At 54.8% G+C, this 26,364-nt stretch overlaps 3 protein-coding genes across 3 annotated transcripts; 1 reads left to right on the forward strand and 2 right to left on the reverse strand.

Annotated features, from left to right (window-relative positions):
• Positions 1 to 73: 73 nt before the first annotated feature.
• ARL8A (ARF like GTPase 8A) lies at positions 74 to 12,422 on the forward strand. The gene is made up of 7 exons (XM_039465977.2): positions 74 to 412; positions 7,848 to 7,928; positions 8,224 to 8,297; positions 9,817 to 9,910; positions 10,315 to 10,382; positions 10,624 to 10,694; positions 11,319 to 12,422. The coding sequence occupies exons 1-7, from the start codon at positions 290 to 292 to the stop codon at positions 11,366 to 11,368; spliced, it is 561 nt and encodes a 186-aa protein (XP_039321911.1). The 5' UTR covers positions 74 to 289; the 3' UTR covers positions 11,369 to 12,422.
• Positions 12,423 to 18,240: 5,818 nt separating this feature from the next.
• On the reverse strand, positions 18,241 to 19,076 carry LOC141581157 (zinc finger protein ENSP00000375192-like). Its single transcript, XM_074385705.1, has 2 exons — positions 18,636 to 19,076; positions 18,241 to 18,354 (listed from the first exon to the last, which is right to left on the reverse strand). Exons 1-2 carry the CDS (start codon positions 19,074 to 19,076, stop codon positions 18,280 to 18,282), a joined length of 516 nt encoding a protein of 171 aa, XP_074241806.1. The 3' UTR covers positions 18,241 to 18,279.
• Positions 19,077 to 19,502: 426 nt separating this feature from the next.
• Positions 19,503 to 25,998, reverse strand: GPR37L1 (G protein-coupled receptor 37 like 1). The gene is made up of 2 exons (XM_003938283.4): positions 25,272 to 25,998; positions 19,503 to 20,303 (listed from the first exon to the last, which is right to left on the reverse strand). The coding sequence occupies exons 1-2, from the start codon at positions 25,899 to 25,901 to the stop codon at positions 19,503 to 19,505; spliced, it is 1,431 nt and encodes a 476-aa protein (XP_003938332.1). The 5' UTR covers positions 25,902 to 25,998.
• Positions 25,999 to 26,364: the final 366 nt, after the last annotated feature.

Consider the following 26,364-nt stretch of genomic DNA (forward strand, 5'->3'; position numbering starts at 1 on the left):
GCCCCTGGCCCCCGGCTCTCGCAGGGGAGGAGCGCGCGCGCTCGGGTGCGAGCAGGACGCGGCCCGGCCGCGCGGGAGGGCGGCGGCGGCGGCGGAGGAGGGCGCTGAAGCCACACCCATCAGCGAGCCGATTCCGGGGCCGCGAGTCGTCCGCCGCCGCGCTCCAGCCTCCGCCCGCACCGAGCCGCGGGACCCGGGACGTACTGGGGAGGGGCCGCTCCGGGCCGCAGCGCGAGGGCAGCGAGGGGCGGCGGGGACCCGGCACCGGGCGGGGCCGGCGGCAGCGACCATGATCGCTTTGTTCAACAAGCTGCTGGACTGGTTCAAGGCCCTGTTCTGGAAGGAGGAGATGGAGCTCACGCTGGTCGGGCTTCAGTACTCGGGCAAGACCACCTTCGTCAACGTGATCGCGGTACGAGGGCGCCGGGCGCGGGGTTCCCGGGCTCGGGCTGCGCGTCGGGCCTGTCTCCGCCCGCGCCGCGCCCTGCTGAGCCGGGGTCGCCGCCTGGCATGGCCGGGCACGGCCGGGCGCCGGGCGGGGGAGGAGCCGGCCCCGAGCGCTTGGGGCCTAGTACGGCCCGTGCCGTGGGGGACCCGGCGGCGCGCGACCCGCTCTCCCACTCGGGCGGGTACTGCACGGCTGGGGGCAGGGGGAGGGGGGCGAACAGACAGGGCCGGTGCCACGGGGCAGGCGGCACCGAGGGGCTCTCGAGGCAGGAGGGACCAGCCGCCGGCTGAGGCGGGCCCCCTCGGGCCCCCTCCAGCCCCCGCGCACGGGGGCATGACGGGGCGAAACTGCCCGGGCCTTTCCGTCCCGCGGGCAGAGGGTCAGGGGTAGGCACCGCCGAGTGGCTTGGGAAGGGGTCCCGGGCAAGCTCAGCCCCACCCAGAGGGCTTAACCCATCCTTGCCGGAAGAGGAAGCCCCTGGCCTGTTGAGGGGGAGGGGAGGTATCCCCGGGGGTAGAGGAGTCAGCTGAGGCCCCTGGCTGCAGCCCAGACTCCTCCCCAACCTCTCCCCGACCCGCAGTGTCTATTGGGGGTCCAGGGAGGATGGCATGGTAACGGGAGTTTGGAGACTCCGTCCTGCTCGGAAGTTGCGGGAGAAGGTGCTCCCGACAAGAGATGATGGGGTGCAGGGGCACTGCCCGCTGGGGCCCGGGGAGAGTGGCTCGAAGGGCTGTGGGTAGTCAACACTGAAGTGGGTGATTGTAAAAGTCTTTCAGTGCCAGGCGAGTGGTGGGGAAGGAGTTAAAATCTCTCTCAAAAAAAGGGGAAGATGAGCTCCATGGGTGTGAGCCGAGGCTGCGGTAATGGCTGCGGCCTGCCTGTCAGAGCCAGCCTAGACAGGGCTTGCGGGTCGAAGAAGCATGGGATAGGGGCTGGGGTTGTCCAGGGACCGGGCCCCAGTCCCAAAGCTGAGGTTGCCAACAACTGTGAGTTGGCCAGATAGTAACCAGATACTGATAAGAGAGGTCAGCAGAGGGCTGTGTCGGCGAGCCCAGGTACCCCCAGCTGTCCGTGTGGTTGCCCTGCCTTGCAGAAGATGGGCCTCTAGACAGGTCTTAGCACCTCAGAAGGCAGGGGACGTCACTTCACTGGACCTGAGGCATGAAGGCAGATGGAGGGCTCCAGGGGCAGGCACCCCATGGTTGTACGATTGAGCACTGGCTTCCTTTCCCAAACATGCTCTGCCAATGACCTCTGCCCTTCCTCCACCCAGCGTCTCCTGGCTCCTGGCCTAACAGGGCAGGGTCTTCAGGCCAATGCTGCAGTTTTGGCACAATGGTTTTCGAAGCTAGTGCACCTGGGCTCTGTCTGCCCAGGCTCTGCCCTTGAGGTCAGAGACCCTCTGGTTAAACTTGGCATTGACTATGGCTCTTGGGTTGCCAGAGCAGGCACACAACACCTGGACTCCCACCTGACTCTGCAGGTCTAGGTGGCTCGGCTTCTAGGCGTTTAGGTCGAGGAAAGGCAGCGGGGCCTAGGTATCTTATTGTTCCCCGGGGTGTTATTACACTGTGCTCTGAGACAGGGACCCACAGGTACCCAGGGGGTTCACTTTCTGGGTCTGCAGTTGAGCCTTTGACAGGAGGGCCCCTGTAGACCAGCATCATATCCAGAGAGTTGGAGACTATAGCAGGCCAGAAAGAAAACCTAAGAGTCCCAAATTCCCCTGCCACAGACAAGAGTTTCTGTGATGTACAGGAAAAGTCCCCCATCTCCAGCCCACATGTTCCCCTTTTTTATGTTAAATTTGCCACTTCTGCTGGTACATTCTACAAGAGCAGACAAGCTAAATTCTCCTCTTTAAAGAGGCTTCCCAAAGAAAACCACCCCGTATGGGCTGCAGTTGGAATTCCAGTGTCCTGGACCCTCCAGCGTTTTCAGATCCTCTGGGACTGCCGAACTGCCATTCCTGCCCACCCCTCATAGAATCACAGTTGAGTGTCTTCCAGAAAGAAACCCACAGTTGAGACCCCTGGGCTCTGTTCCCATGCCTACCACTGAATTTCTGAATTACCTTTGCCTGTTCATTTGGCCTCTGTTTGTCTCAGATCTTTCCTCACTGGGTTTTTTCTACTCACCCTATGAGGTCTGACTGTAAATAGAAATTGAGTTTAGTGTGTCTAGCTGCTCAGCAGGTTAATGTGAACTGGAAAGAAATTATATACAATGCTTCTAAGAACCTAAAACATGGCCAGGCACAGTAGCTCACGCCTGTAATCCCAGCGCTTTGGGAGGCCAAGGCGGGCGGATCATCTTAGGCTAGGAGTTTGAGACCAGCCTGACCAACATGGCGAAACCCTGTCTCTATTAAAAATACCAACATTTGCCTGCCGTGGCGGTGGCTGCCTGTAATCCCAGCTACTTGAGAGACTGAGGCAGGAGAATCGCTTGAACTCAGGAGGCGGAGGCTACAGTGAGCTGAGATTGTGCCACCATTGCACTCCAGCCTGGGCAATAAGAGCGAAACTCCATCTCAAAAACAAAAAGAACCCAAAACATCATCTGAGTTCTGAAAAAGTTGTGATGCTAGAAAAGTGGGAGATGTTTTGTCCTAGGGAAACAACAGGGTCGTATTCAAATATTTAAAAGTCTCAAAGACTGTCCTAGGAAATAACTAGTCTTGGAGTGCCCAAGGGTACTTAGGAACAATGGGTGAACATTCTAGGAATGATGAATTTTTTTTTTTTTTTTTTTTTTTGAGATGGAGTCTCGCTCTATCTCCCAGGCTGGAGTGTAGTGGTGTGACCTCGGCTTACTGCAACCTCCACCTCCCAGGCTCAAGCGATTCTCCTGCCTCAGCCTCCCAAGTAGCTAGGATTATAGGCATATGCCACCAAACCCAGCTAATTTTTGTATTTTTAGGAGAGATGGTGCTTTGTCATGTTGGCCAGGCTAGTCTTGAACTCCTGACCTCAGGTGATCTACCCTCGTTGGCCTCCCAAAGTGCTGGGATTACAGGTGTGAGCCACCAGGCCTGGCCAGATTTTTAACTCAATATAAAGAACTTTCTGAGACTTGGAACTGACCGAAGAGGAAATGGGGCAGAAGGGATTCAAGTCTGAGACAAGAGGTTGGGCTGCATGACTTCAGGTTACTTCCAACCTTAAATGAGGAGCTTGTGAGACAGGGAGGAATTAGTAGGGAAATTAAGTCATAATCTGATTCCACCTTAGCTCCGATTCACAGCTGAGCAGGACCTACTGGTGCTGGGGAGCCTGGCCCCTTGAAGGCCCTCCTAGCATCCCCCTCTGCTAACATCACATTCTGCCAGGCTGGGCTTCTCATTTACTTGGTAGCCTGTGGATCTTCTAGTTGCCAAAGAGCAGTGATGGTTCCCGTGCTACATCGAAACCATTTCCAAGCACTTTGTGAGTCTTAGTGACAGTTCCTAGGAGACCGAAACCCTTCTCCCCAATTTTACATTCAGAAACCCTGAGACCCAGAGAAGTTCAAGTTTCTTATCCAAGCTCCCCCAGGCATGAGTGATAAACAAGAACAGGGCCTCCTTCCTCACACTCAATGTTCTTAACCAGCACGGATGGGGATGGGGTAGACTACAGCCTGCTGCCGGGGTCTGGGTAATTACTGTACAGCACAATTAAGCCTCCCTGCTTAGCCAGGGGAAGCCACTCCCTCTTCCTCAGTGGTTCCTACCTTTGGGGGCTCTCAGACCTTTCTGATATCTGAGAGAAGTTAGAGACCCTTTCTCCAGAAAAACGTACATATAAACAAAACTTTGCACACACAGATTGTGTACAGTTTCAGGGGCTTCAGGGGATCTCTGAAGCCCAACTGTGGACCTCAGGTTGGACATCGCGGCTCTGCCTTGTCACTGGGTGTCAGTTCTGGGTACTCAATTCTTTTTTTTTTTGAGACAGAGTTTCACTCTTGTTACCCAGGCTGGAGTGCAATGGCGCGATCTCGGCTCACCGCAACCTCCGCCTCCTGGGTTCAGGCAATTCTCCTGCCTCAGCCTCCTGAGTAGCTGGGACTACAGGCACACACCACCATGCCCGGCTAATTTTTGTATTTTTAGTAGAGACGGGGTTTCACCATGTTGACTGGGATGGTCTCGATCTCTTGACCTTGTGATCCACCCGCCTTGGCCTCCCAAAGTGCTGGGATTACAGGCTTGAGCCACTGCGCCCGGCGAGTACTCAATTCTTACATCATCCTAGGGCCCTGATGAATGGGTGGTTTCTGCAGATACATGGGAATCAAAGCACTATTCAGATGGGACATCAGGGGTCTTCATGTGGACTTGGCAGCACCAAATAGGAGTTGATAATCTCCTACACCTTGGCTAATGGCCAGAGCCCCTGATCTCTTTATGTAACCCAAGGCAAAGTATTCCTGCCAGCTGGTGGGAGAAAAAGGCATGGTAGCCAGGCACGGTGGCTCTGCCTATAATCCCAGCACTTTGGGAGGCCAAGGTGGGTGTATCACCTCAGGTCAGGAGTTCGAGACCAGCCTGGTCAACATGGTGAAACCCCATCTCAACTAAAAATACAAAAATTAACCAGGCATGATGGCGGGTGCCTATAATCCCAGCTACTTGGGAGGCTGAGGGGGGAGAATCACTTGAGCCCAGGAGGTGGAGGTTACAGTGAGCCAAGACCGCGCCATTGCACTCGATCCTAGGTGACAAAGTGAGACTCTATCTCAAAAAAGAAGGGTAGGGGGAGGATAGTAAAGGAACAGGGCTTGGCCGGGCACCATGGCTGACTCCTGTAATCCCCGCACTTTGGGAGGCCCGGGCAGGCAGATCAGGAATTCGAGACCATCCTGGCCAATATGTTGAAACCCTGTCTCTACTAAAAATACAAAAATTGGGCCGGGCACAATGGCTCAAGCCTGTAATCCCAGTACTTTGGGAGGCCGAGGCGGGTGGGTCACGAGGTCGAGAGATCAAGACCATCCTGGTCAACATGGTGAAACCCCGTCTCTACTAAAAATACAAAAAATTAGCTGGGCATGGTGGCACGTGCCTGTAATCCCAGCTACTCAGGAGGCTGAGGCAGGAGAATTGCTTGAACCCAGGAGGTGGAGGTTGTGGTGAGCCGAGATCGCGCCATTGCACTCCAGCCTGGGTAACGAGAGCAAAACTCCATCTCAAAAAACAAAACAAAAACAAAAGCAAAAATTAGCTGGCTGTGTGACCATACAATTTCTTCTATGTGGTGGCACATACCTGTGGTCTCAGCTGCTGGGGAGGCTGAAGCAGGAGACTCGCTTGAGCTCGGGAGATGGAATCTGCAGTGAGTCGAGATCGCCCCATTGCACTCCAGCCTGGGCGACAGAGCGAGACTCTGTCTCAAACAACAACAACAACAACAACAACAAAGGAACAGGGCTGTCACCCTCAGGTTCAAAGCTGAGTGAGCCCCATCTCTTTAGCCTGCTTCCAGGGGATAAGCAGAACTGTCCTCCCTGTGAACATGGAGATAGGAACTGGGAGGGGTTGGGTCTGGTCTCATTTGAAGCCTGTAGCTCATTTAGAAGAATCCAGAAATCTTAGAGACAGTATAGAATGGGTTTTGGGGGATGGAATTACAGTCAGGCCCCCCCCACCGTATTCAGCAAACATTTACTAATGCTGTTACTATAGACTCCCCGGGAAGTGTTCCTTCTAGTGAGAAGACACGTACATAAGTAAGCAGGCAATATAGAGTGTGGGTTATCCTTCTCCACAATCGCAGTGCGGTACAAGTAAACCAAACCGTGGAGAATCCAGAAATTGCTTGGCATCCCTCAAAATTGGCCATTTTGAGGGATGGCCAATTACTCTGCCCCCAGAAGTTGATTTTTTAGTTTGAAAATACCTCTGCTTTCTAGCCGGGCTTGGTGGCTCAAGCCTGTAATCCCAGCACTTTGGGAGGCCGAGGCAGGTGGATCACGAGGTCAAGAGATCGAGACCATCCTGGTCAACATGGTGAAACCCCATCTGTACTAAAAATACAAAAAAATTAGCTGGGCGTGGTGGCGCGTGCCTGTAATCCCAGCTACTCAGGAGGCTGAGGCAGGAGAATTGCCTGAACCCAGGAGGCGGAGGTTGCGGTGAGCCGAGATCGCGCCATTGCACTCCAGCCTGGGTAACAAGAGTGAAACTCCGTCTCAAAAAAAAAAAAAAAGAAAATACCTCTGCTTTCTTTGAGATCCTCCTTAACTATTAGAACACGACTTGGAGTTCTCTTCCTGGGAGGTAATTTCTGTTAAAACACGCTCTCTGAATGAAGAGACCCCCCCCACCCGCCGCCCCAAAAAGGCTTTGTGTGAGCAACCTGGCTGTTATTCACCCGGCTGTGGGTGGGCTGAGTCCTAAAAGAGAGTCAGAGGAGGGCGGTGGGATAGGACTTGGTTTTGTAGGCCGGGGTAAGCAGTGGAAAGTTACAGAAGTTACAGTTTAGGGTGGTTTTTTGCAAGCTAGGAGGGGGTCGTAGGTTCTGGAGTCACGAGGTTGACCAAGGTCAGTTACAAAGTCCAATGGCCTTATCAATTGGGGCCGGAATAAGAAACAACAAGAGTGCCGGGTGCGGTGGCTCAAGCCTGTAATCCCAGCACTTTGGGAGGCCAAGGCAGGTGGATCACGAGGTCAAGAGATCGAGACCATCCTGGTCAACATGGTGAAACCCCGTCTCTACTAAAAATACAAAAATTAGTTGGGCATGGTGGCGCGTGCCCGTAATCCCAGCTACTCAGGAGGCTGAGGCAGGAGAATTGCCTGAACCCAGGAGGCGGAGGTTGCAGTGAGCCAAGATCACGCCATTGCACTCCAGCCTGGGTAACAAGAACGAAACTCCATCTCAAAACAAACAAACAAACAAACAAACAAACAAACAACAGAAGAATGTCTCAAGTTAGTTAGGCACCGCAGGGGTTGATTTTTGGGCTTTTCAGGATCTTCCAGTTACCTCGGGTTTTCTAATTCTGGAAGGCCCTCCAGAGGTGTACGTGAGGGTCACGGGGGTCGTCATAGCGTCCATGGCACCATCGGTCAGCCTAAAAGACCGTACAATTTCTTCTTCCTCTCCACTGGAGAGAAAGTGGCATCAGTTACTACAGAGCAACGTAGGTTAGACTTGAGGAAGAATGTTCCCCCATCTAGGCAGAGGTGGAGACCGATAAAAGCAGGCTCTTCTCAGGGCATCCCCAGGTGGAGGTGGGACAATAGGTTGGCTACGGTCCGTCCTACCTGAAAGCAAGGGACATGCAAGAGTATCCCACGGAGGGAAGTCTGGGAAGCTCTGGCCTGGCATCCGCACGGTTCTCGCAGCCTCCTGGTCCGCAGCTGGGGCCTGTGGATTTTTGCACCATTTCCCATTCTGAGTCTTCTTTCCAGTCAGGACAGTTCAACGAGGACATGATCCCCACTGTGGGTTTCAACATGCGCAAAATCACCAAAGGGAATGTGACCATCAAGGTGAGAGCCCGGAGACTGGGCGGGGGTGGGAGGGTGCAGAGGACTGTGTGTGTGTTGGGGAGGGCAGCCAAGGCCCCTGGGAGGAGTGAGCTACAGGAGGGCAGAGGCCAGGGTCTCCCTGCTGAGGGGCTGGGAAAAGAGAGCTGGGAACTCTCTTTCCAGGGGAGAACTGGAGAGAAAGCGGGGGAGGGGAGGCAGAGGCGAGTAGGGCTGGATAGGAGGGGACATTTGGGACCCAAGACAGATTGTGGTGGCCTGCCTACTGCTGAGGCTATGTCACCCTCTTATTGCTCAGCTCTGGGACATTGGGGGACAGCCGCGCTTCCGCAGCATGTGGGAACGCTACTGCCGAGGAGTCAGCGCCATCGTGTAAGTACGTGGGAGGCGGCGTCGGTCTCCAGCCTGACCTGGCTCCCCCAGCCCTGCTTCCTTCGAGGATCTCAGAGGCGCAGGGCTGTGTTAGACGTGATCCTCGGTTCGTGGCACAGTGTCGGTGCCTGGCCTGCCTTTATTTTGCATGCCGCTTGTTTCTTAGTGGACAGTTGCCCTGGGCACTCACTACCCAATCTAAGAAGCAGACTATCAACCAGCCAGATGCACCTGTGCATCCTCTTCATTGACTCCCCCAACCCAAAGTCACCACTGTCTTGAATTTTGTGTGGTTTAAATGTCTCATTCTCTTGCTTTTTAAAAATAACACTTTTTGGCTGAGCATGATGCCACACACCTGTAGTCCTAGCTACGTGGGAGGCTGAGGCAGGAGGATTGCTTGAGCCCAGGAGTTTAAGGCCAGCCTAGGCAACATAGCAAGAGCCTGTCTTTAAAAAAATAAAATAAATTTTAAACATTGAAAAATGGTGGGGCATTGTGGGAGGCCAAGGCAAGCAGATCACTTGAGGTCAGGAGTTCAAAACCAACCTGGGTAACATGGCAAAACCTTATCTCTACAAAAGTACAAAAATTAGCTGGGCCCGGCGGCACGCACCTGTAGTCCCAGCTACTCAGACAACTGAAGTGGGAGGATCTCTTGAGTCCAGGAAGTCGAGGCTACAGTGAGCTGTAATCCCACCACTGCACTTCAGCCTGGGTGACAGAGTGAGAACTTGCCTCAAAAACTAATAATAAGAGGCCGGGCGTGGTGGCTCATACCTGTAATCTCAGCACTTTAGGAGGCCAAGGCAGGTAGATCACGAGGTCAGGAGTTCAAAACCAGCCTGACCCCCATCTCTACTAAAAATACAAAAATTAGCCAGGGGTGGTGGTGAGTGCCTATAATCCCAGCTACTCAGGAGACTGAGGCAGGAGAATCACTTGAACCCTGGAGGCAGAGGTTTCAGTGAGCTGAGATCGTCCCATTGCACTCCAACCTGGGTGACGGAGTGAGACTCTGCCTCAAAATAATAATAATTTATTATATATATATATATATATATATATATGCTCAAACAATAGATTCTTCAGAAAAAACAGTAAGTTACTTTGTAACCTGATAACAAAAAGTATCTTGCTAAATGAAATATTCTGGATTTTCCTTTGCTTTTTTTCACTCTAACCTTATTTAGTCTTTCCATGAAAACGTAAGTGGGTCACTTTGAGAGGGACTTACGGCTAATCCCAAAGGGCCCACGCTTTTCCACATGAGTAACGGCTTCCCCAGAGTAGCACTTGGAAGCTGACGGCAGGCCCCAGGAATCCCTGCAGCTGCTCGCTCCAATAGACAGAAACATCCACAGAGTACCTGCCTTGAGCCAGGCAAGGTAGCCCATGGGTCCCAAGGTAACAAGCTGCCACAGATGCTCTCACCTCTAAGCAGCAGCTCCTTCTCTTCCTTGCACCACCTCAGCCTGTGGTGTCAACATGCTTGTCCCCACCCTGCCTTTGTCTCCAGGTACATGGTGGATGCTGCTGACCAGGAAAAGATTGAGGCATCTAAGAACGAGCTTCACAACCTACTGGACAAACCTCAGCTGCAGGGCATCCCGGTCAGCAGACCTGAGGGAGCGGGATGGGGAGGAAGACCGGCTGGGAAGTCCCTGGGGGCAGGCAAAAATCAGGCATGGCGGCCGGGCGTGATGGCTCATGCCTGTAAGCTCTTTGGGAGGCTGAGGTGGATGGATCACAAGGTCAGCAGTTCAAGACCAGCCTGGCCAAGATGGTGAAACCCCTGGGATTATGGCAGGTGCCTGTAATCCCAGCTACTCAGGAGGCTAAGGCAGAGAATTGCTTGAACCTGGGAGGTGGAGGTTGCAGTGAGCTGAGATCTTGCCACTGCTCTTCAGCCTGGGTGGGGGACACAGAGGAAACGGGACTCAGGAGGCCAGCTCACCACCCAGACAACCTGGGCACGGCTGCCCTAGACCTCATCCTCACCCTCCCTTCTTTGTAGGTCTTAGTCCTGGGTAACAAGCGAGACCTCCCAGGAGCACTGGATGAGAAGGAGCTGATTGAGAAAATGTGAGTTGGGTGGCTCTTAATATATTACTTTCTGCTGTCCCAATTCCCCAACTGCCAGACTGACAGCTTAGGCTTGCTGCTGTTCTCAGGGTTGGCCACACGGTGGCAGCAGAGCCCACCTTTTCAGGACCTCACCCTCCCTGTTGCAGTTTCTTGAGTAAGAAAGAGGCCCTGCTGTCCCCTAGCCCCAGACCCCCTGGACGATCGTAGCTTCAGCCAACTCTGCTCTGGTTTCCCCCAGGAATCTGTCTGCCATCCAGGACCGAGAGATCTGCTGCTACTCCATCTCCTGCAAAGAAAAAGACAACATTGGTGCGTGGGGTTGGGCAAAGGGAGAGGGGAGAGGTCTTACTGGGCGTTTTCGTGGCTGTCAAAGTTTTGGCTCCACACTTTCCTTTAAGTCCAAGCTCTGTGGCTCTCGGATAGAAAAGGCAGCCGGGCAGCCCAGATTCTGAGCACTGTCCCGCTCCTACCCAAGCGGTTGTGTGATCTTGGGCAAATCCATCCCCGCTCTGGGCTTTCCCTCACTTCTAAGATTCCAGAGTTGGACGAGGTGATTCTCAGGCCCCTGCTGGCTCTGACATGCTGTGGCTCTGTCTCTTTCCCGGCGCCGGGTCCCGCCACCACCGTTCAGAGCTGTGTGGTGCTTGGCAGCTCTGGACTTCTTGTTTGTTTGTTTTTGAGAAAGGGTCTCACTCCGTCACCCAGGCTGGAGTTCAGTGGCGCCATCAGAGCTCACTGCAGCCTCCAACTCCACTCCTGGGTTCAAGCGATCCTCCCACCTGAGCGTCCCACATAGCTGCGACTCCAGGTGTGCGCCACTGCTCTGGCACCTCTGGACTTCTGATACCTTTACGTTTGGTTTCTTGGGCCTCGCTGCTGCCCCAGCCTGGCCAGCGCTTGCAGGCTTTATAAGCCCTTCTCTTCTCCCCCCAGACATCACCCTACAGTGGCTTATTCAACACTCAAAGTCGCGGAGAAGCTGAGACCGCAGCCCTTCTCCCTCAGACCAGGGACCGTCGTCATCTAAACCTGAAGCCGAGCTCCCCGCCCACCCCCTCCGTCCCCCTAAGCCCACCCCTCCTCATCCAGTGTGAGGCGGGCCCTCTGGGGACCCCAGAGTCCTGTTCTGCTGAGGTTTCAACTCCTGTTTTTATTGTAAAATAAATTGCCCCCTATTCTGGCCCCCTAACTTCTCACCCTTCCCCTCACCTTTGTCCCTTCGCCCAGCCCTGCCGCCCTCCCTGCTGCCCTGGGCCACAGCCCCGCCCCTGGCTCTTCCCCGGCCGCTCCTGTACCTCCCTTTCCAACACTCTCTGTTATTGTCCTGTGTGTACAGTATATATATGTATATATATTTTAATTTTTTAATTTAAGCAAAGACTAAAATCAACCATTTGATGCTGCAGGGGCCTTTCAGGATCTGGGAGGGGGCAGTCTGGAGGAAGGAGGGAGACGCAGGTGTACTTGGGGCAAGTTCAGATCAGGAGAGGTAGAGGCTGGCACCTGGGGCAGGTACCAGCCTGGGTACTGGTGGCTGCCCCTCGTCCCATGTGTTTCCACCGCCCAATCTGGCTTGTCCCGGCAGTGCTTGAATGCTACAGGCTGGCAGGGGCCTCCAGAGGCCCCTCCCCTCAACCCCCAGCCTGGGTCGGGCCACCAGGTACAACCAGGTACCAGAGACCACCAGGCACACGGGGCAGAAAGCCAGCGTCCATGCCCCAGCAGCCCCCTCCTGCCTGTCCCTGGCTCCCAGCTCCCGCCCCTCCCCAGGGCCCCCACCTCCACGGCCCGCTTCATTTTCTGTTCTCATTTTGCAGAGTTGCACAAGGAGAGAACTCAGCATGGGGGGTTGGTTCTTTGGGTTCTGTTTGTTTATTTGTTTAATTTAATGATTTGTAAAGTGATGTTCCTCTTCCTTTTTTACACTTTTCAGCTCATATTTAACCTCTGTTTGGAAAATGATTCTTGTAACTGTACATTTTTTTGCCTCCTAATAACAATGACAAGAACAAAAATAAATGACCAATTTTGTTGGGGGGGTGTATGGTGCCAATTACTTTTCTGCAGTTGGCATGGGTTGCCCGGCGGGCCCACAGGGCCACCAGCACACCCCCGCACGTTGGTGACCAACAGAGCCATGGGGCATGAGCACGTGCCCGCCCTGGAGCACAATGGCCTGCACAAACCGCCTCCCACACGTGCGTCGGGCTCTCCCACTGCCTCCTTCTCATTCTCTTCAGATTTCCGTGTAGTCCCAGCTTTGAGCCAGCAGCTGCCACGTGGGGCTGCAGAGCTCTGCTGAGGGAACTGCCCAGGGCTGGGTCAGGAGGCAGTGACACAGGCTGGATGCTGTTTCGTATGGGAACTAAGCTGCACTCTTCTTACACCCAGTTCAAGCCTCAGCCCCTCTTTCCCAGGCCCTGGATCTCACCGGCAGCCAGGGTTGGGCCAGAACCAGAACCCTGTCCCTCCGGCCGCCAGTCCCTACCCCAGAACCAGTTAACTGTGCTCCAGGGGTAGGGCTGGGCCCACAGAGCCTGGGGGATCCTCACCGCCTTTGCTGCCTCTCAGTGCCAATGCTGTGCGTTTCCTAGTAGGAGCCCTGCTCTCACTCCTCTGCCGGATCTGAGTCCTCCCCCGACCTTACCATCAGAGCTGGTCCTCCCTTGGCACTGCCCACAGCTGCTGCCTCAGAGCCTGGTAGCCCTGCCGAGGCCATCTTGACCCAGTTTCACAGTAAGCCCCACCTCCTCCCGCTCCACCTCCCTCGGCCTCTCCTTCACCCTGGAAAACAGAGCAGGCCCTGCAGAACACCCCAGCTCTTCTCACTGCAGGAAAAAAGGAGCGGAATTGTTTGTCCCTTAGTCCTGAGATTGGGGATCTTGACTCCCAGTTCTGGGCGCCCCCAGCCCTTCACCTTCATTGGTGCCCAGGGCTTCCTCCTGGAGGCGGCCATCAGAACTGCCAGAGCAGCGCCCTGCCTGTAAAGGCGGTTCCCCACTGCCGCAGAGTTGGAGGAAAGAATGGATGGAATTTGGCATCTGAAGCTAAGTGATTCCAGGGTGCCTCCCAACTCCAAAGGAAATGGGACATACCCTCCTGGCTAAGGAGGTTGAAGGGGGGCCTGGGCTCTGTTGCCTGCCGTCTCCTGGCTGCAAACGCAGCTAGGTTTGCCCTGGGCCTGGGATCCCCGGAGAGGACCAGCAATCTCACTCCTCTGGGGCTGTTTCTAGGCTGAGCTGCCCTTCTCAGGTCCTGTTATCCTTCCTGAGGGTTGAGGTTTGAGATAAGAGAGCTGGTTAGGCCGGGCGCGGTGGCTCAAGCCTGTAATCCCAGCACTTTGGGAGGCAGAGGCGGGTGGATCACAAGGTCAAGAGATCGAGACCAACCTTGGTCAACAAGGTGAAACCCCGTCTCTACTAAAAATACTAAAAATTAGCTGGGCATGGTGGTGCATGCCTGTAATCCCAGCTACTCAGGAGGCTGAGGCAGGAGAATTGCCTGAACCCAGGAGGCGGAGGTTGTGGTGAGCCGAGATCGTGCCATTGCACTCCAGGCTGGGTAACAAGAGCGAAACTCCATCTCAAAAAAAAAAAAAAAAGAGAGCTGGTTACCAGGAAGCGAGTGAGTATCATCCTTCCACAGTGCCTGAAGGCAGCAGGGGCCAATATGACTTAAAGAATTTGGTCATATTCTTTTTGGACTTAGCCCACCTGCACCCAGGTAAATAGCCATGTTGCTCACACAAAACCTATTTAGGGGGTCTCTTCATTCAAAGCGCACGTTTTAAACATTTGGTGCCAAAGCCTGGGACGGGGGAACTCTTACGGGAGACCAAACCCCTGTCCTTGTTCTGGTGCTCCCTCCATGAAGAGATCTACCTACTGGCCTGGGGTTGTCAGACCAGCCCACAGATGCACACCACCGGCTGTTTTGGTGAGCAGTCTCTCTTTCTTGCTTTCCCATTCTTCTGTCTTTTCCTTTCCACTCCTTTCCCCTTTCAGTTTCGTCCTTTTTCCACCACAGACAAGGAATTTTTTTTTTTTTTTTTTTTTTTGAGACGGAATTTCCCTCGTTACCTAGGCTGGAGTGCAATGGTGCGATCTCGGCTCACCGCAACCTCCGCCTCCTGGGTTCAGGCAATTCTCCTGCCTCAGCCTCCTGAGTAGCTGGGATTATAGGCACGCGCCACCATGCCCAGCTAATTTTTAGTATTTTTAGTAGAGACGGGGTTTCACCATGTTGACCAGGATGGTCTCGATCTCTCGACCTCGTGATCCACCCACCTCGGCCTCCCAAAGTGCTGGGATTACAGGCTTGAGCCACCACGCCCGGCCAGGAATTTTTTTTAATTAAAAAAAAAAAAAAAAAAATTTGTCCAGGGGCTGGGTGCAGTGGCTCATGCATGTAATCCCACCATTTTGGGAGGCCGAGGTAGGTGAATCACTTGAATCCCAGAGTTCAAGACCAGCCTGGACAACATAGTGAGGCCCTATCTCTACAAATAATCAAAAATTATCCAGGTGTGGCAATGCATGCCTTGTAGTCCCAGCTACTCAGGAAGCTGAGGCAGGAGAATCGTTTGAACCCAAGAAGTAGAGGCTGCAATGTGCTGTGATCGCACCACAGCACTCAGCTTGAGTGACAGAGTGAGACCCTGTCTCAAAAATAAAAATTAAAAAATGTGTTCAACCAGGCATGGTGGTACAAAAACCTGTAATCCCAGCTACACAGGAGGCTGAGGCAGGACTGTTTGAGCCCAGGAGTTCAAAGCTAGCCTGGGCAACATAGTGAGACCTCTCAACTCTTTAAAAAAAAAACTATTGGCCGGGCGCGGTGGCTCAAGCCTGTAATCCCAGCACTTTGGGAGGCCGAGGCGGGTGGATCACGAGGTCGAAAGATCGAGACCATCCTGGTCAACATGGTGAAACCCCGTCTCTACTAAAAATACAAAAAAAAACTAGCTGGGCGTGGTGGTGCATGCCTGTAATCCCAGCTACTTAGGAGGCTGAGGCAGGAGAATTGCCTGAGCCCAGGAGGCGGAGGTTGCGGTGAGCCGAGAACGCGCCATTGCACTCCAGCCTGGGTAACAAGAGCGAAACTCCGTCTCAAAAAAAAAAAAAAAAAAAAAAAAAAAACTATTAAAGTTGAACGGGGAACAGATCATGAGTATAAGCAAATTGTCATGTTTGGGGCCCTTTGATGCTGAAACCTGGCTGCGTTTAAGAATCCCCTGGCCGGCTGGGCGTGGTGGCTCATGCTGTAATCCCAGCACTTTGATTGAGACCATCCTAGCCAACATGGTAAAACCTTGTCTCTACTAAACATACAAAAAAATTAGCTGGGGATGGTGGTGCGTACCATTATCCAGCTACTGTACTTCCAGCTACTCAGGAGGCTGAGGCAGGAGAATCGCTTGAACCCAGGAGGCAGAGGTTGCAGTGAGCCAAGATCACGCCACTGCACTCCAGCTTGGTGATAGAGTGAGACTGTCTTAAAAAAAAAAAAAAAAATCGTCTGGCCAAGCCTGCTCCATAACACTAGAGAATCAAATTCCTTGCTGGGCATAGTAGCTCATGCCTGTAATCCCAGCACTTTGGGAGGCCAAGGCAGGCGCATAATGAGGTCAGGAGTTCGAGACCAGCCTGACCAACATGGTCACCAGCCTGACCAACTTGGTGAAACCCTGTCTCTACTAAAAATACAAAAATTAGTCAGACATGTGGCACATGCCTATAATCCCAGCTACTCAGGAGGCTGAGGCAGAAGAATCTCTTGAACCTGGGAGGCAGAGGTTGCAGTGAGCTGAGATCGCACCACTGCACTCCAGCCTGGACAACAGAGTGAAACTCCATTTCAAAAAAAAAAAGTAATTGAATTCCCAAAGGAGAGGAAGAAAAAAGGTTCAGGTGCTTGATGTATCTTGTCTCATTAAATGACCATAATCCTCTGTGAAGGACAGATTATTCCCATTTTACAGATGAGGAAGCTAAGACTGCGTTTAAGTAAATTGCACGCCGCTTACAGGACAGGCGCTGAAAAGGTGACTCGCAAGTGGAGCAGGGAGAGGGACCCAGTAGATTCGGGCTCCCCTCGCCCCTGTAACCTGGCATCAGGGACTGAGGGCTGGTCTGAAGTCTGCCTTGGGTGAGCATGTCAGCGGCACGTCAGAGCATCCCAGCTCAAGTCCATTGCCCACCATGTGCCAACCCTGCCCCCCAAGCCTGAGACCCCTAAGCAACAAACCCCACATTGTTCCCCCAGCTGGCCCAGGCTGCCGGGACAGTGGCTTCTTTCCCAAGGCCGCTGGCCTGCTGAGTGATTCTGCAAGCCATCCACGTTGGCAGGCCTGGGAGGCGGCGGAGGCAGAGCCTTGGAGCCACCATCTCTGCCCCTTCCTCTCTGAGCCGGCCAACCAGCTCCAGGAGGGAGAGGCGGAGGACATCCTTTGTGGACGAGGCCCCCTAAACAGGATGCTGAGGGGTCTGCCTCCCCTGCCTTCTCTCCCCCTGTCCTGGACTTCACCTCAGTTCACCCAGCCCCTTCCTGCATCCCTTATGAAGCTGGTGGTGCCTCCGGGCCAGGGGGTGGGTGGGTGGAGACGGTGTTGGGGAAACCTGGAGGAAACTGTCCCCAGGAGCTTCAGCGCAGCAGGCCCGCCTTTGGTCCCCTCTCCAACCTGCTCCCCCACCCATCTGAAGTCTCTACCGACAGAGCTGGGGGCTTCAGTCACCGTGGCAACAGGTCTGCTGAGAAATGGGTGGGTGTCACTCCCCAGCACAAAGGCTGTGCGCATGGCAGCGCCATCACCTAGCAACGGCCTCCCTCTCTCTTGGCAGCGTCACCCGCCCTGGGGGTGGGTGCCAGGGAGAGAGAACAAGGCTGTTAAGATCCCCAGGAGAGGGGGAGGGAAGCTTGGGTACAGGGCAGGCTGAGGCCAAGGGGTGTGGGTGGGTGGACAGAGGAGAATGGAGCCCCAGGTGCTCGGAACCCCCACCCCTCCCTGTCCCTGGGCTCCAGGGACCCTTCCTGAGGCCCCGTGTAGATGCTGGAGGTGGGCCTGGTGGGCAGAAGTCTGGTGGGACCCAGGAGTGAGCTTCAGACAGGGGCGGTGGTTCTGAGGAAAGCTGAGCTCCCAGGTAGGGCACGATCGGTGGCCTGGCTGAGGCATCACTTCTGGTTGATGCTGTGACAGCTTCTCAGGGACCCACAAAGCTAAGGGTGCCCTCTGGAAGGGCCCAGAGGTGAGGCTGGGGGAAGTAAGTGGGACTTCAAGGGCCAGACCCAGCAGGCGGAGCTGCATCAAGGGTCTGCTGGGGATGGCGGGAGCTCTGCAGGGAAGGGTGGTGCAGTGGGGGCCCGGTGGGGGCCCGGTGGGGGCCCGGTGGGGGCTGGGCGGGGGCAGGCCAGGGCAGGCAGCTGGGCGGTCTACAGGCAAAACAGTCCGTTCTAAGAAACTGAACAAGAGCAGTTCTCAGAGTGACAAAGGCTGGGAAGCCCTGGAGCTCACAGAGGGAAGACCACTGGACTCCCTCCAAGGGGGGCTTTGTGGAGAGAGGGCACAGCAGAGATGAGGGCTCCAGAGGAGATACTTTGCAGGCTTTTGACTTCCCAGGGACCATGCGGTTTAGGCCAGGGTGAGAACTTAGGCCTCCCGGCTCCCCAAGCCCTCCATCCTCTCTGTCCCTCAAAAGCCATAAAACCCTTGGAGTCCCCAGGGCCACAAGGCTGTGCTGAACATCAGTCACAGACAGGCCAGGTCAGGAGAAATTCCCCAAGGCACTGCCAGGCCAGGAAGGCCCAGTGCATGTGGGCCCTACCAGGATGTGGCACAAGAAAGTGGATGGGCAGAGGGGTAGCTCGACCTAGTTTATTGTTTCTCAAGAAGGGCCTCCTATGGGAAAGCACCTAACCAGGGGGTTGGGACAGGGCAACCAGGGGATCCCAAAGAAATGAGGAGGGGGCCGGGCGCGGTGGCTCAAGCCTGTAATCCCAGCACTTTGGGAGGCCGAGGCCGGCGGATCACAAGGTCAAGAGATCGAGACCATCCTGGCCAACATGGTGAAACCCCATCTCTACTAAAAATACAAAAAATTAGCTGGGCGTGGCGGCGCGCGCCTGTAATCCCAGCTACTTGGGAGGCTGAGGCAAGAGAATTGCTTGAACCCAGGAGGTGGAGGTTGCGGTGAGACAAGATTGTGCCACTGCACTCCAGTCTAGTGCCTGGTGACAGAGTAAGACTCTGTCTCAAAAAAAAAAAAAAAAGAAAGAAACGAGGAAGGAGAGAAAAACCCTCCGGAAGAAAAGAAGGCGCCAGTAGGAGGAGGTGTCCAGGGCTGGAACAGATCCGGTCCAGAGAAGAGTGTGCTGAGGCCAGGAGCGGTGGCTCACACTTCCAATCCCAGCACTTTGGGAGGCCAAGGCAGGAGGATCACTCAAGGTCAGGAGTTCAACACCTGTCTGGCCAACACGGTGAAACCTTGTCTCTTCTACAAATCCAAAAATTAGCTGGGCATGGTAATGCACACCCGTAATCTCAGCTATTTGAGAGGCTGAGGCGAGAGAATTGCTTGAACCCAGGAGGTGGTGGATGTTGTAGCGAGCTGAGATCCGGCCACTGCACTCCAGCCTGGGCGACAGATCAAGACTCCGTCTCCAAAAAAAAAAAAAGAAGAGTGTGCTGAGCCACATTGGGCTGGCCCCCAAGGAGCCCCCATTTCAAGAACGGGCCCCAGGTTGGGGGTAGGAAGATGATGCGTGAGGAGGGCACATCTAAAATATGGTCAGGCTCCAACGCGGACAGAGGGAGGAGAGGCTGGACCCAAGGGAGGGCAGGCAACGTTTCTGGCTCCCAGCTGCTGGGACTCAGAGTTTCTGGGCAGTTCTAAGGACCTAGAAGCATCACCGCCCACCAGTGGAAAGGACGGGGTTGGAAGGCCCCGCAAGGGACAGCCAAGGCCCCGTGTGGGGAGGGGCTTTGACACCCCCAAACCTCGACAAGAAGAACCAAGTCCATCTCTAGACAGCAAGGCAGGCAGCAAGGTAAGATCTATGGGGAAAGAACAGCAGACGCGGGCGGGGCGGCCCCCTCCCTCCCGCCCCAGCCCTGCTGAGGCCTCAGCAAGGCGTGCCCAGGGGCAGGAGCGGCGGTGACTCCCTGGGCTTGTGGAAGTAGATGGAGGCGGACACCTCGGTCTTGAGCTTGCCGTCCGAGGCCTCCGGAGCCGCAGCACACTCCTCGCAGCAGCAGCAGCAGCAGCAGTCCAGGAAGGCCTGGCCCAGCGGCCTGCAGACGCAGAGGAGCAGCACCGGGGTGATGGCGCCCTTGAAGAAGGCGGAGAACTGGTTGATGAGGCCCAGGAGGTCCAGGGTCTGGCGGGTCAGCTCGGGGGAGAGGTAGGCCACCACGATGTTGCAGACGTTCTCCGGGAGGGTGCAGAAGGCGTAGACCACGGTCAGGCCCACCACGGTGCTGTTGAGCTGGCTCTCACACTGCTCGTGCTTGCTGGCCCTGCACTCTGGCTTCCTCCCTGGAGGGCTTCGCACCCGCCACGTCACCAGCTGACAGGTGACCGTGAAGAGGATGGGCAGGCAGAAGTAGCAGCCAAAATACCACCACATGCGGGCGTTCTGGTAGGTCATCACCAGTGAGTACAGGGACTCGGGCAGGCTGGCTGAGGGTTTCATGATGCACGAGTCCAGGGTGCCTATGGTGGGGGCAGGCTCCTGTGCCAGCTGCCACAGCAGGAGCTCGGGCACGGCCAGCGTCATGGAGCCCACCCAGATGACGGCCAGCTTGGCCAGGATGGATTGGCACCGCTCGATGGGCCTCACTTTGGGCAGGGTGCTGGTGGCCACGTGGAAGCGGTCAATGCCCAGGGCACAGAGACTGAAGGTCGTGACTCCCAGAGAGGAGACCTGTGGGCAAGGATGCGGAGGAAGAGAGAAGCACTTGGTCAAAACCTATGGGGACAAGGAAGGACACCTGGCTTCTGGCTCAGTGAGACCATGAACTGAGCGATAAGCACAGAAATTATGATAATGGGCCATGCAAGGTGGCTCACGTCTGTAATCCCAGCACTTTGAGAGGCCAAGGCTGGCAGATCATTTGAGCCCAGGAGTTTGAGGCCAGCCTGGGCAACACGATGGAACCCAGCCTCTATTAAAAATACAAAAAAATAGCCTGTCATGCTGATGTATGGCTGTGGTCCCAACTACTCAGGAGGCTGAGGTAGGAGGATGGCTTGAGCCCAGGGGGTCGAGGCTGCAGTGAGCAGAGATCACGACACTGCACTCCAGCCTGGGTGACAGAACGAGACCCTGTGGAAGGAAAAAGGAACGAAGGAAGGAAAGAAGGAAGGAGGGAGGGAAGGAGGGCGGGAGGGAGGAAAGGAAGGAAGGAGGGGGGGAGGGAGGAAAGGAAGGAATGAAGGAGGAAGGGAGGGAAAGAGGGAGGGAGGGAGAGAAGGAAGGAAGGAAGGAGGGAGGGAAAGAGGGAGGGAGGGAGAGAAGGAAGGAAGGAGGGAGGGAGGGAAAGAGGGAGGGAGGGAGGGAGAGAAGAAAGGAAGGAAGGAGGGAGGGAAAGAGGGAGGGAGGGAGAGAAGGAAGGAAGGAGGGAGGGAGGGAGGGAAGGAAGGAAGGAAGGAGGGCAGGCAGAAAGGAAAACAGTTACAGCTCCATTTAATGAGCATTTCCTATGGGTCAGGCACCTTACATGTCATCACATTCCCAATCAACCACCTTACAGTTGAAACTCAGGCTCAGGCAGGAACAGTGACTTGCCCAGGACCACGCTGCTGATGAATGGCGGAGCTGAGGTTCGCGCACACGCCTGCCTCTGTCCCCCTTGCTCTTCACCTCTGGCTGGGGGATGAATGGCCTGGCTCCCACAGACCCTGATGCTCTCTGACAGGCTTTGGAATCATCCCCAAGGAATAACCAAGACAAAGACATAGAAGTTCTGGATCTTTGCAGCTCCTTTCACTTCCTGCACCCCATTATGTGCATGGATGGAGTGAATGGTCTTGGGGAACATGGCTGGCACATGTGTCCGCACGCGCATGCGCACACATACACACACACACACACACACACACACACACACACACGCACACGCACACTCCTGCTCCTGGCCCTGTCCAGAGAAGCCCAGGGCCTGTCTGTGTGGGGAAGCAGCCCCCCTCCGAGCAGCCTGTGCCCACCATGCTCGAACACTATTCATCAAGCACAAGGAAAACCACCCCTTGAGCCAAGAGGAAGCAGCCTGCGCGGCAGGGGAGGAGAGTGCCAAAGAGCAGGAAGGAAGAGGAGACCCTCCGGGCCGTCGACGCTGCCGGCCACACTCAGGGATTGTGCTCAGCTCCCCCTCCTGTCCAAATTCTTCCCTCTTCTGGCTGCGGGAACACAATCCCCGGCTTTTAGTAGAGCCACTAAGTGTCCTTTGTGAGAACCCCAACCCCCTCTCTTGGCAGACGAGCCCAGGCCTGCGGAGGCATAGCCTTCAGGCTTGGGTAAAAACACCATTCTCTCTCCTTTTTTTTTTTTTTTTTTTTTTTTTTTTTTGAGACAGAGTCTCGCTCTGTCACCAAGGCTGGAGTGTAGTGCTGTGATCTCGGCTCACTGCAACCTTGCCTCCCAGGTTCAAGAGATTCTCCTGAGTAGCTGGGACCACAGGTGTGCACCACCATGCCAGCTAATTTTTGTACTTTTAGTAGAAACAGAGTTTCACCATGTTGGCCAGGATGGCCTCTATCTCCTGACCTCACGATCCTCCCACCTTGGACTCCAAAGTGCTGGGATTACAGGCATGAGCCACTATGCCTAGCCTTCTTCTTCTCTTTTACATCTCAAAAATATCTCAAGTTTTATTCCAAGCTGCCTTCTCCTGCTCCCTCCTCAGCACCATCCTGAGATCCTCCCTATAAAAGAGTGTTGCTGGGCGTGGTGGCTCACACCTGTAATCCCAGCACTTTGGGAGGCCAAGACAGGCTGATTGCTTGAGCCCAGGGGTTGGCGACAAGCCTGGGCAACATAGTGAAGCCCTGTCTCTACCAAAAATATAAAAGTTAGCCAGGCATGATAGCGCATGCTGTGGTCGCAGCTACTTGGGAGGTTGAGGTGGGAGGACTGTTTGAACCTGGGAGGTGGGGGTTGCAGTGAGCTGAGATCACACCCCTGCATTCCAGCCTCAGTAGCAGAGTGAGACTCCATCTCAAAAAAAGAAAGAGTGTTGTCTCCCTCCTCCCATCCTATCACCCAGCCTGGAAGGATCCACTCTGCAGCCTAAGGATCATCTCTGTCCTCAGGAAGGTATGGAGGGGCTGGCCCAGGAGGACATATTATATATGTTGGGACCCACAGTCAGGCAGGGCCAGGTGTGTTCATTGACCTGCCAGCCACATGCAAGCAAGAGGTCGTATGTGTCTGTCCTTTTCTGCTTCTCTTCTATACCATGCCCAAATAAAAATCATCTACTGATTTTAATTATTTATTTATTTATTTATTTATTTATTGAGACGGAGTTTCACTCTTGTTACCCAGGCTGGAGTGCAATGGCGCGATCTCGGCTCACCCTAACCTCCGCCTCCTGGGTTCAGGCAATTCTCCTGCCTCAGCCTCCTGAGTAGCTGGGATTACAGGCACATGCCACCATGCCCAGCTAATTTTTTGTATTTTTGTAGTAGAGACGGGGTTTCACCATGTTGACCAGGATGGTCTCGATCTCTTGACCTCGTGATCCACCCGCCTCGGCCTCCCAAAGTGCTGGGATTACAGGCTTGAGCCACCGTGCCCGGCGGTCTTGAACTCTTGACCTCGTGATCCACCCACCTCGGCCTCCCAAAGTGCTGGAATTACAGGTGTGAGCCACCGCGCCCAGCTCTTCTATTTATTTTTTTTAAAGATGGGGTTTCACCATGATGGCCAGCTGGTCTTGAACTCCTGACCTCAGGTGATCCACCCACCTCAGCTTCCCAAAGTGCTAGGATTACAGGCGTGAGCCACCGTGCCTGGCTTTACTGATTTTAATTCTAAGCACTTTATAGACATTACCCATTTAATCCCTTAAGAATTCATCCAGAAGGCTGGGCGCGGTGGCTCACGCCTGTAATCCCAACACTTTGGGAGGCCGAGGTGGGTGGATCATGAGGTCGAGAGATCGAGACCATCCTGGTCAACATGGTGAAGCCCCGTCTCTACTAAAAACACAAAAAATTAGCTGGGCATGGTGGCGCGTGCCTGTAATCCCAGCTACTCAGGAGGCTGAGGCAGGAGAATTGCCTGAACCCAGGAGGTGGAGGTTGCGGTGAGCCGAGATTGCGCCATTGCACCCCAGCCTGGGCAACAAGAGCAAAACTCAGCCTGAAAAAAAAAAAAAAAAAAAAGAAAAGAAAAGAATTCATCCAGACATCCAGATAGCTATTATTATTATTGTTATTATCCCCAATTTACAGAAGAGGAAATTGAGATTTAGGCAGTTAAAGTAATTTACGAAATCACGCAGCTAGTGATGGAGAAAACCCAGTTTCTAATCTAGTCTGTTCAATTTCAGGGTCCTGCATCTAAGCACGCACAGCTCACCTGGGGCGTGAGCACAAGACGGTAACTAAGACACAAAGGCTGTCTCCAGCTGCAGGGTCTTCCTTCAGGGTGGAGTACCTTTGGACCACTGTCAGTCTCCCTGGGTTGTCAAGGACAGGAAAGGACTATACCCACTGCTGAGACTCAGAGTCCGTCCAACTATGACATCATCTTTGATACACGGTGAGGTGGGGACAGACCTTGGAAGAGGACCTGTGTCCGTCTGCCTGATCCTGAGCCCTTCTCCAGCCAGGCAAGTCCCCCTTGTTATACAGCAGCATTCCCAAAGGAACACCAGCTTCACAGGGAGGTCACAGTCACTCCAATACCCTCCATGCAGACAAAATTTGAAAGACTGTTTGCTTATTTTGTCTTAGAGAGTGGCCTTGCTGTGTCTTGCTTAAATGCACATATGGGTATGTTTCTGCAGCGTTTTAAGTTGTCTCTCTATGTGCTACATATCCTTTAACATACATGGACTTATCGTGGAAGCTCCCAGAAGTGAGGGCATTGTGATATACTTTAGAACTGCGGTACAGGCCAGCTGGAAGGACCGTCTGGATTACCCCCCAGGTTGGGAAATGAAATTGGAGAGGTAATGCAACCTGCCCAGTGATGCCCAGTATGTCGGTGGCAGAGCTGAGATTCGAGCCCCCTACTAGCTCCAGTGCCCAGAACCAGGTATTCCCTTTCAGAGAGGATCTAGGAGGTTCCTGGTGGAGATGACAACGGTGACAATGAGAATCCCAGCAGGGAGGGAAGAACAGAGGGGTCTTTTGCTTCTGCTTCTTGTATTCTCGGGGAGTGGATGCTGACTTGATCCAGAGGGCTGTGTGGGAAATCTGGATCTCCTTTCAAGCACTCCTTCGGGAGGCAGGAGACTGAGGAGCAGCGAAGCGGCAGGGGGTACAGAGGGAGGAAGAGGAGTTGCAAAAAGCACAGCAGGATCTCGGTCGGTCTCGGGTGGGGCAGGGGAGGAGGGCTGAGGAAAGGGAGGGCAGCTTTGGGTCTGGAGAAAGTGGGAGAGACCTGTCTCGAGGTTGCTCCCACAGCAGGAGATCAAGCTGGGGCTGGAACTCAGGGGCCACACACACCCTCCAGTCACCCTGGCCCGCTTAGTTCCGAGAGCAACCAGAAACCAATACTGTATTTGTCTCTTTCTCCAAGATACGGGAAAAGCAAGTCAGAGCTCCAAGCTCTGGGGTTTTGCACACCCAGAAATTCCACTTTCAAGGGCCTGATGGAGACTTTGAACCCCTTCCCTGGATGGCAGCCTCCCAGCTGAGCTCAAGCGGAACATACACTCACCTCCATGAAGGGCACGGCCCGACAGGAAACATCACCCAGTAGCCTCTGCTTGGTGATCTCGTTGAAGATGACAATAGGGAGGCAGAAAAAAAGGACCAGAAAATCCCAGAGGGCCAGGCTGGCGAGGATGGAGTTCCAGGCGCTCTTCAGGTAGTAGCTGTGCCACACGATGCACATGACCGACAGATTGCCCACGATGCCCACTGCAAACACCACCAGTGCCAGGAGCATGACGGCATAGGCACTGTAGGAGCTCTCGGTCACTGGATATAGGGGGTTCTGGATCTGCAGCCTCCGCCCTGGTGCCCCCGTCAGATTGCCCCTCAGCTCCTGCCCGCTGCCTGGAGTGCCCCCATCCTTGTCGGGGTTAGGGCTGGTGGCCACCAAGGGCTTGGTGGGCTGCAGGCCAGCAGGGTGAATGGGCCGGGGGTACTCTGCCCACTCCTGAGGCACATACTGCTGCACGCCCTTGCCCTCCTCATCCTCAGTGCCCCTCTTGGATCGGCTCTGCTGTTCCTGGGTCTCGGCTCTGTGCCTCCCCAGGTGCAGGGGGGTACCCCCAGAGACCCTGCTTGGCCCCACAGCCAAAATCACAGCAAGAGAGACAGCCAGGGGCCACGGCCACCACATGGCTGGACGAGCAGGAGGCAGCCACCCCGGGAAGAGCAGGTGAGTGCAGGGGCCCAAGAGCTGGGCTCCAGAGAGGCAGCTGGCCGGCTGGGTCCGCCTCCAGTCAGGCGTCTGGCATCACCCGCCCTCCCTCCCAGCCTCCGGCCACGGCCCGGGCAGGGCCCTCTGCTGGACACACAGCACTCTTTGCTGCCCTCACACGTCTCATCCTCCACGACGCCCGTTCTCAGGCCCCATAGCTTATCAGGCTGTGGGGGCCTAAGAGGGCACCTGCTCCAAGCCCCTGAGACCAAGGAGGAAATGTGGCCTGCCTAGGATGACACAGGGAGGTGGGGCAGAATGAAAACTGAGGCACAGTTCTCCTGATTCTAAGGCAGCTCCTTCATTCAAAACTCTGCAATAACCACCACTGTCACTTACTGAACACTTACTATGTCCTCACACTCAGCTGGTTTCTCGATTA

The sequence above is a fragment of the Saimiri boliviensis genome, chromosome 14 (genome assembly GCF_048565385.1).
Source record: "Saimiri boliviensis isolate mSaiBol1 chromosome 14, mSaiBol1.pri, whole genome shotgun sequence".
Classification (NCBI taxonomy): Eukaryota; Metazoa; Chordata; class Mammalia; order Primates; family Cebidae; genus Saimiri; species Saimiri boliviensis.

Bases quoted from the DNA above. Each gene is read 5' to 3' on its own strand.
- ARL8A (XM_039465977.2), top strand. From the start codon at position 290: ATGATCGCTTTGTTCAACAAGCTGCTGGACTGGTTCAAGGCCCTGTTC. The intron at 7,929-8,223 runs GTGAGAGCCCGG...CTTATTGCTCAG, and splicing joins AAGGGAATGTGACCATCAAG to CTCTGGGACATTGGGGGACA. The intron at 10,695-11,318 runs GTGCGTGGGGTT...TTCTCCCCCCAG, and splicing joins CAAAGAAAAAGACAACATTG to ACATCACCCTACAGTGGCTT.
- LOC141581157 (XM_074385705.1), bottom strand. From the start codon at position 19,076: ATGTGGCTCAGCACACTCTTCTTTTTTTTTTTTTGGAGACGGAGTCTT. The intron at 18,355-18,635 runs TGAGACAGAGTC...TGAGCCACCGCG, and splicing joins CTTTCTTTTTTTTTTTTTTT to CCCGGCCCCCTCCTCATTTC.
- GPR37L1 (XM_003938283.4), bottom strand. From the start codon at position 25,901: ATGTGGTGGCCGTGGCCCCTGGCTGTCTCTCTTGCTGTGATTTTGGCT. The intron at 20,304-25,271 runs GTGAGTGTATGT...CCTTGCCCACAG, and splicing joins GGGCCGTGCCCTTCATGGAG to GTCTCCTCTCTGGGAGTCAC.